Raw genomic sequence first — 9,471 nt, forward strand, 5'->3', positions numbered from 1 at the left:
TGTTTATGTTTATTTAATATTTATAATTAAAATATAATTAACTTACATTAATTGGTTATCTTTCCTTATTGCTGTGATCTTAATTTTTGTTTTCACTTGTACTATGTTTTTAAATTTTTTATTTTATTTGCTGAATTATTTTTGATTTTTATTCGATATTACATATTTATTATCCTCATAATTCCTTCAACAGAAATTGAAGAAAACAGAAAGTTCTAGCTATACTATGGTGGTTTTTTATAAACAGTTTATAGAGCTTAAAATAAATCATAAAGTGCTTTAATGAATTAGTCAATTTATTTTAATGTTTTCAATGTATGTATTTCTGAAGGGCACCATCTAGTTACATTTTACACATTTTTTTTTTAAAAAACCTTTTTTTTGGATATGGTGTTTTAAATATAAAACAAATATTCAAAAATTAAAAACAGTGTCTAGCCATAACACATATTACAGATAATAAATAAATCTTTGTAAATGTATACTTAACTATAAAGAAGTATATAACATACACACAAAAAAATTCTTCTTGTAAAAAACCAAACATATTCATTACTGAACAAAAATAAGAGAGAGAGAGAAAAGAGAAGATTAAATTATTCCAGTAAGTAAACAATTTATCAACCATAACAATTTTTTAAATATGTTATTAACTGAAATTAAAATTTCATATCTAAAATTTTCTAATCAGCAAATGTTAGTTTTGATTCCGAGAAGGTTATGGAAAAATAAGGATTTTAATGATCATAGGAAGAAAAATAGTGGATATATGGAGGAAGAGAATTCCATTGTGTAGTAGAGGAGCAATGAAAGGAACTTGGTATGTTTTAGATATGTGAAAAGAGGTATAAAGACAGAATCTTGATTGCTGTGAATGGTCTGAGTACTTTAATTGAAGGATATTACAGGTGTTGATGGGTGTAGTGCTGTAGAAAAATTCTCTCGATTAGTGGTTCAGGAAGAAGAAGACTATTGGTTATTAAGAGAAAGAAAATTCTATTAGGTGGTGGAGCAGTAATGAAAAGAACCCTCGTGTTACATTGTTCTACAAAGCAATCCATAGCAATTAAACTTATCTTATTCTAGTTGGCCTGGTTAGAGAGGAAGATTGAGAAAGCTTTTAGAGAATGATAGTGTGATTTTAATTCGGTAATTGGGATTAGAATGGTCTAGGGAATGAAAAGTATACTATACTTATTTATCGTTTTTCAAGAAGAGCTTTGTTGATCCCGCATTCTCCATTTATATTTAAATGAAAGTGTGGACTTATTCATGTATTAGACTCACTTAAGTAGGGAATTAACGTTAATTTATAAATATCCAATTTAATATTGTGAATAATATTTACCATTCTCAAAACAATTTTCATTCACTATTAGTTAAAATAAGCATACATTTATTGATTTGGGTTGTTTTAATTTTTAAAAAAATATGTATATATGTATAAATTTGTTTATTTTCAATAATTGTATAACTTTTTACATAGGAATGTATAAATATAAATATTTAGATTTTTTTTTTTAGTTTTTATAGTAATAATTTTTAAAAAATAAAAAAAACAATTCACACACATGAAAATATAGAAAATTAATATAAATAACTTTCTTCAAAGGAACATTTATAATTTCACAATTTATAACTCAGAGTATGGACTACTAAGAGTTCAGCACCCTGCTTTTTAGTGCTTCAAGTTCATGTCTCAGTTTTTCTGGCATGTCATTTGGTATTTGTTCTCCAAAATACTTTTCACAATCTTCAATCTGAAAAATAAGCAATTTAATATAATTTCTTGATTTTTTTTCTTTTTTTTTAAGAAACAAAGACTATTTATGCTTTTTATATTATAGGTTATGTATTTATATTCAAATTTATTTTTAAAAATTACTTTATATATGTATATATTTGAAGTATTTAGCTTTTGTCTATTTAATAAAGTCAAAGTCTAAGCTTTTTTATGTTTAATCTGATTAATTTATTTTAAAAATACCTCTTTTATCCAAAAGTCTTTTGGTACTGATAGTGCCTCTTCAAGGTTGTTGTTGATTAAGCCTTGGAGGTTGATAGCATCTTTACTGGGAACGTAACCAATTGGGGTCTCATCAGCAATAGATATATCATCAGATTCTGTCCTCCTTAGAATCCAGTCCAGGACACGAATGTTTTCTCCGAATCCTGGCCAAAGCCATCCGCCCTGTAATAAGAAATGATTATAGTATTGACTTCCAGCTAGACTAAAACATTACTATAGTTTATTTTTATTTTTTTATACAAAAACCAAAGCTCTAGCCCATTTAAAGTTTTCTATTTCAACCCTCTTTCCAAAATCATCTAGTATTAGATCAAATAATCAATAGGCCAAGAACTATTCTAAGATGTGTGTTGACTAAGTTTAGTCATGATATTTATATATACTAATTATCTTGTCCATCTGTCATTAAAATAATATTTAAAAGTTTTTAATTATCTATCAAGAACAGATTAGTATTAATTTAATAGTTGGCTACAAAATTTATAATATTTTTCTACAAGTGTTCTCAAACATTCCATTTTTTTGTTGATGATTCCAGTTTTTTTGTTTAATTACTTTGAATTGAAGATCTGGTGTACAATCCCCTTCAAATGAAGAGGATATGTAAGTATTTTATTTGCAAACTGAAATGTCTGTCTGCTAATAACTTTGTATTAAGTTGTGTCAAAACTCCTTCGTTTGCTTTATTAAATTTACCTTAAACAAATGTTCAATAAGAAAGATGATTTATTGTAAAAAAACTATTGCTAAATGAGGCCAAAATGTTATTGGGTATAAATAATATATTTATATTATTTATTGTATAGCACATAGATATACATATGAGTACATATACTCTCATATTTATATAGTGTTACTTAATTGCTGGTAAAATTGTCTAACTAGGTACAAGTACGCTGTGTATTTAGCAACTCAATATATTTGGGCAGTACAACTTTTTTGAATTAAGTTTTTCTCCCTCCCACTGTTCTTGGAATATTTTTCTCAAGTTGTCAAAAATGAAACCAAAGGAACAATGCCAAAAAATCATGACTATATTCAATAGAGATATTATTTCTGGAATTTGGATTATTTTGGTTAATTTTTGACTGGTCATCTAGTAGATATTTAACTAATCTAGTTTCTTTTTCTGTAGATATCTTTAGATTAATATCTATTTTCAGATTGAAAAAAATGTATTTAATTGTAATATTTCTATCTATTTATAACTATTCAAAGTACTTTAAATTTAAACATTGAATGGATTATGAGTTAAGACTTACATTTGAATCTTTCCTAAACCAGTTTACATGGAATATCTTAGGAAGTTTAATACCCTGGTGCATATGAGGCATGTCTAACCAATGTTGTAGGTAGTGACCAAAGTTATATCCAAAGAAAGGACGCATCGCAAAAGGGTCATGCATTATCTGCTTTTCCTGAAAATATTTAACGAATAGTTAAGACAAATATGCAACTGATATTTATTGGATAAGAGTAACTATAGTTATATGAATTATATGGGGTCATTCAATCAAAGCTACTACTTGTTAAGTCATATTAAATGTATTGTTCACTTTAAAAAAAAAATATATATATATAAGAAGATGGTCAGGGTTGCGGTCAAAAGAGAAACAAAAATAGTTTACAACTATTTATTTTCCGACGTTTCGCCCCACTTTGCAGGGCTGTTCAAAGGTAAAGGTTGAACAGCTGAACATAATCAGTGTTCAACCTTTACCTTTGAACAGCCCTGCAAAGTGGGGCGAAACGCTGGAAAATAAATAGTTGAAACTATTTTTGTTTCTCTTTTGACCGCAACCCTGATCATCTTATATATAAATTTTTACGATCAACTCTATATACATATATATGTATATATAAATATCAGCTTTTTAAATTCCATTTTTTTTACTTTAAAAAGCCTCACACAGCATTTTGTTTAATTATTTTTTGGATACAGTAAAGTTTTGTTCACACTCAAAGACTTATTAAGAGGGTTAAAAATATATAATCTGAGGAAAGTGAAATTTAAGAATTTATTTCTTAAAATAATATCTTGTTTACTCAATTAATTTTATAATATATGTTTTTTACTTGATTTACTGATTGCCTAATAATTTAAAACAATTTAGTTATTGATTGAATTTTCGAAAGTACAAATTCTATTTACATCAATGATGTTTTATATGCAATTTATATTTATTACTCTAGTTAATCATAAAAGCAGACTCATGTATAATCATTGGCTTTTTATGAACAGCCAATATCCAACAGTTTTCATTCAAAGTGATAAATATAATTACAAAAATATCAAATGGAATTATAACTAAAGTGTAGTTTGATTTATCAAAAAATTTTCTTTATTTTTTTGAAAATAAAAAAAAATATATATACTTTATATTCTGCAGCTGCTGTTGATTCTGATCTCATCATTGCTCCTATAAGCACCCCATGTTCCCAAGAGTAGCTCTCATATATTAATGGTACTCCTTTAGGTCTCCTTCCCCCAAACAATATTGCTGAAATAGGAACACCCTCAGGAGATTCCCAATTTGGGTCTATGATTGGAAGATTTCGAGCAGGAGAAGTAAACCTTAAATAAATAATATATTATAAATAACCTAGCCATTAATGTTTTATTTTTATTTTTAGGGGTATAGGAAAATAATTAAATTTAAAATTTTGAAATGTTTCTTAATCAAAATTTACATTTATAAACACCTTATTTTTATAGATTAATAAAAAAACATAAATAAAATATTAAATATATGGGGTATTATTTCAGTTAATGGATAAAATAATGTTTTCCGTCCATTTCACATTATTGCAGCATTTCAAAATTATTATATCTATTTGTACATTATGCACCATAATTATTTAAATGGTGAATGTTGGTCAGCAAAATCAATTATGGAACTTAATTTAAGTGATACTGTAATTTGAAAACAAGTATAATAGATGAGAAAATAAATTTGAATGATTTCTTAGTGTGGAATGCTTGAAATAGCTAAATGTAAAATTTCCTGAGTACTTATAAAAAATATGCCATAAATATTGCAACTATTGTTAACTGATATTGCATAAATGGAAACAAGAAAAAACTTGCCTTATCTTGAAAATGAACTAGGTATCATAAATAACTTGAAATGAACAGTCTATTTTTTTTTCTACATACCAGTTTTCTGCATAAATAACTCTATTTTCCATGTATGGTATAAAAGGGTAACTACCGTTATTACCATAAAGGGATGACATCATTTTATCTTAAAAAGATGATGTAATACAAAATAACTGGGCATAGTTTTTTTTTAATATGACCAAAGATAGTTATTTTTTTTATTAGTTAGATATTAGCTAACATATATTGTATTTCCAAATGTTGTATTAAAAAAATTTTTTTTTCTTTCCTTGATTTAAAAAATGCTTATGATAAGGAGTCAGGCTAATCAGTGAACAGACACAAAAAATATCTATTCACTCTAACTGTGAGGATTAAACATTTCTATTGAACATCAATAAGTTATGAAATGTGCTAATATTCCTCAGTTTTACATCATTGTCGAAGTGCAACAAAAAAACATATACATGATTGATTGTTAATTGCATTATGTCTAAGGCAATATTTAAATGTCTCTTAATTATAAAGAGTCATTATTACCTTGAATTAGGATGAGCTGCAGGTTTTTTTCCATCCCACGACTGCCCTTGCCAGTCATTTGTCACTTTTACATTTTCAGGTAATGGTTCCATGCCTTCCCACCAAACTCCACCATCACTTGTTTGGGCAACATTTGTAAAGAATGTATCTCTGAAAATAGTTGCCATAGCCATTGGGTTTGTCTTCCACGATGTTCCTATTGCACAGATATTTGATTAAAATTATGATAATTACCTTAATATACATAATAGAATTTTAGAAATTTTCTATTAAGGGTATTTATAAGTCTATTATATAGTATAGAATATGTCAAAAGAGAAAACACATTCATCTTTGTTACTTTTGACTCGATAGACTTTTTCAAATGCTCATTTTCAAGATGTATTTAAATCTATAAAACAGCAATTACATACCTGGAGCTACTCCAAAGAAACCATTTTCAGGATTGATAGCATGGAACATTTTTGTTTTTGGATTGAACTTGATCCAAGCAATATCGTCACCTACACACTCTACTTTGTATCCAGGAATTGTAGGTGTCAGCATAGCCAAGTTAGTTTTACCTGTAAGTTATGGAAAAAGGCTTAAGTATATTCAGTAATATGCAAACCTACTTTATGAAATTGTTGATCATTCATTAATCTTGAACTAGGTGCTACCAAGTTTTTTAGCTACTTTTATTTCCGGGACTTTATTTTCAACCTGTGAATAGATTTCTCATTTAGTTAATTGCCAAATCCTTTTATGGTTTATATTTACCTTTTTTTTTTTTACTATTAACAATGAGAGGTCATTATGTTAAGAGGAAACCATTTAAAAAATTAGAAAACCTAGCCAATATTAAAGACCATTTAATAGCACAGTAATATTACTGGTTTAATAGGCAGGTTACCTATTTAGCAACTTATGAAAATATAATCTAGAATACAGTTGTCTGGAGCTACCAGTAATGTGTATTATCGAGTTATAAACACCATCAGTTCATATTGTTTAAATTGTTCGATTGTTTTAATTTTAAGGTTTATATTATCCAGGATACTCACCACAAGCTGATGGAAATGCTGCACAAATGTATTTCTTTTTACCATTAGGTGGAGTAATGCCTAAAATCTAAGAAAAAATATAATTAATAACATTAAAAAAAAAGACATTCAGAGTAAAGTATGTAAGGTGCAATATATTATTAACTAACCAACATATGTTCAGCTAGCCATCCTTCATGTTTCGCTATAGTTGACCCAATTCGAAGGGCAAAGCATTTCTTTCCAAGGAGAGAATTTCCACCGTATCCACTACCATAACTGACTATTTCATTTTTTTCTGGCCTAAAACAGTTTTATTTTAACTTTAGTAAGTCAATGATAGATTTTATTTTTCAGTACTTCATTATATTAACCAAGATATTTTATAATATTCATGGTTAATATATCCACTAGAGAGTAAATCAGGCAAGAACCTTCAACTCAATATCCGGATGTCAGTGCATTCATGGATCCAATTTTATCCATACCCACTCACAATGGTCTCTTGCTAACTTTCGAATTATGTTTTCATGTCCGACATGTGATGACATCAAAATTAAATTGAAAAAAAAATACATATCCATGATAAAATGGATTGAAATTTCAATGCCTTTTTTTAAAGCAAATGTTTCACCCATTCTAGCCCTATCTACAATGCTCAAATCTTTTCACAGTGTTATGATTTGTTGTTAAAGATTTTGAATGATGTTTTCTTTTTTAATAAAAGATGTTTCTTAACAGCATATGCCGTGCTAAATTAAATGAAATCAATGAATGCCCTCAAGTGTTAAAATAAAAAATAAATATTTGTCAATATTAAAATCCATAACTATGGGAAATAAAATAAATACGATTGTGAAGAGGAAGTCTTTACTAGTTAGTTAGTTGGAGCAAGTAGTGCTGTTTTTTTTTCTAACGCTGTGTGTACACAATGCGTCGTCAAGTGTCTACTCACCATGAGTGACAAACCGATTTCTTGTGAGTAATACCTAAGCCTTCCCACACTAAAGAGTCTAGCTCTTGTCGTTGATATACTCTTAAGTGGATGAGTAATTTTACATAATAGATAACAACAATATAAGTGCTAACCTGTGAAGAATTATTGTCTGTTCAGGATTACAAGGCCATGGAGAATGGTTGCGGAGAATAGGATCAATTGGGGCTCCAACAGAATGTTTAGCTAAAACGATATCGTCCTCATTATCTTCATTCATATGTCTGAGAGCCTAGGATAAATAAAAAGAAAATAATATATATATATATAGCGACAGAACAGAACAACTTGGAATACATGTGATGTATTGTTGAATGTGTGTTTTATATTAACAAAAAATATTTTTTTAGAAAGTTCAAATATAAGTATAATGCTTTTTTCTATTAAGCGTAGTTTTTTGGAAGGGAGGAGGTTTGGTTAGTTTTCCAAATTTTATATCTAAAAGTATTGAATTTTCAACATCCAAAAATAAAATTCAATCTTAGACGTCCCGTGTTTTTTCTCTGTTTACGCGTATTTTTACAATACAATATCCTTTTATTGAAATAAATATTTGTAGTCAATTTGTCAAAATTATTTTCATACAACACATTTGTATAGATTTGTGGTAAGAACTTTTTTTCCTCTCTCTCCTGTCTTATCAGAGGCTACACTCTGTGTACGAGTACATTGTAAAACTAAAACTAAATTGTATTAGCAAGTCGTAGATGGGGAAATGAAGCTCTGAAATGTCCAGGATTGCATTAAAAAATTAGTGAGAGAATAAATGAATGAAATTAAAAATTCACTACCTATCTAGTACATATATTTTTTATTTCTTGTCTTTTGAAAGGAATTGTTTGATCATTGTAAAATATTTTGAATTACTAATTACGTTTTTGATTGATGTTAATTGATAAAGAATTAAATTTTTAAAAGTAAGGATAGAAATTAAAGTATATTATATAAAATATAAATTATGCCAACTATAGAACATGATTTTGTTGTATAACTAGTATTATTTATGCTATATACACATATTCGTAAAGTATTATTTCTTTATTTTAAGAATTTTATATGATGCAAAAAATCAGATTTGAAACCAAGATGAAAAATACTATTAGAATATTGTTATAAAAAAATTAAAATTCTGCATCGTGTTATTAAAATATTCATGCCATTTTACTATATCGATTTTAGTTGGGTTGAATACTGTCCTACTTATAAAATATTTTAGAGCGTATTACAGTAGATTTTATCCTCACTGAAGTCAAGTAATGCATGCATACAAACTTCATATAGAAAATCGAAAATAGCATGTAAGAAAACAAATTTTGATTTAAAAATAATGTTGCTTTCATCACCTCTTCTCCCATCCTGGTCATTATTCTCATCGATGCTGCAACGTAGGTAGAATCAGTGAGTTGCAGTCCGAACTTGGCCAGAGGACTGCGTAGAGGTCCCATTGAAAAAGGCACAATGTACATGGTTCTTCCCTTCATACAACCTGTGAACCTCTGCATTACTGCTTCATCCATGTCTTCTGGCGAAATCCAGTTGCCCAGCTTACCAGCTACCCCTTCAGCCGGTTCAGGAATGGTATCTCTCTTATTCTTTGTACAAATAAACGTCTTGGATTCAACTCTTGCTACATCTTTTGGATCTGTTCGCGCAAGGAAGCTGCAATAGAACAATGACATAATTCAAATATAAAATTTATACTTTTAACTAATACATGAAAATATTTGATATTATTATTTTATATGATATTATTCTATTATTAAATAGCTTGAACTGATCATATATT

General features: G+C 27.9%; 1 protein-coding gene across 2 annotated transcripts in view; it reads right to left on the minus strand.

The window, feature by feature from the left end:
* Nucleotides 1-1,438: 1,438 nt before the first annotated feature.
* LOC106692719 (phosphoenolpyruvate carboxykinase [GTP]) overlaps nucleotides 1,439-9,471 on the minus strand; it is a 51,983-nt gene continuing 43,950 nt past the window's right edge. For both annotated transcript variants that reach the window (XM_014438827.2, XM_014438828.2), the window contains exons 4-13: nucleotides 9,029-9,344; nucleotides 7,781-7,917; nucleotides 6,862-6,994; nucleotides 6,713-6,779; nucleotides 6,083-6,232; nucleotides 5,670-5,865; nucleotides 4,406-4,604; nucleotides 3,292-3,447; nucleotides 1,988-2,191; nucleotides 1,439-1,760 (exon numbers count right to left, since the gene is read on the minus strand). In XM_014438827.2, the coding sequence (XP_014294313.1) occupies nucleotides 1,656-1,760; nucleotides 1,988-2,191; nucleotides 3,292-3,447; nucleotides 4,406-4,604; nucleotides 5,670-5,865; nucleotides 6,083-6,232; nucleotides 6,713-6,779; nucleotides 6,862-6,994; nucleotides 7,781-7,917; nucleotides 9,029-9,344 (1,663 nt within the window). In that variant the 3' untranslated portion in view covers nucleotides 1,439-1,655. The remainder of the gene's footprint in view (nucleotides 1,761-1,987; nucleotides 2,192-3,291; nucleotides 3,448-4,405; nucleotides 4,605-5,669; nucleotides 5,866-6,082; nucleotides 6,233-6,712; nucleotides 6,780-6,861; nucleotides 6,995-7,780; nucleotides 7,918-9,028; nucleotides 9,345-9,471) is intronic.

The sequence above is a fragment of the Halyomorpha halys genome, unplaced genomic scaffold (assembly GCF_000696795.3).
Source record: "Halyomorpha halys isolate HHAL.00 unplaced genomic scaffold, Hhal_1.1 Scaffold68.1, whole genome shotgun sequence".
Taxonomy (NCBI): Eukaryota; Metazoa; Arthropoda; class Insecta; order Hemiptera; family Pentatomidae; genus Halyomorpha; species Halyomorpha halys.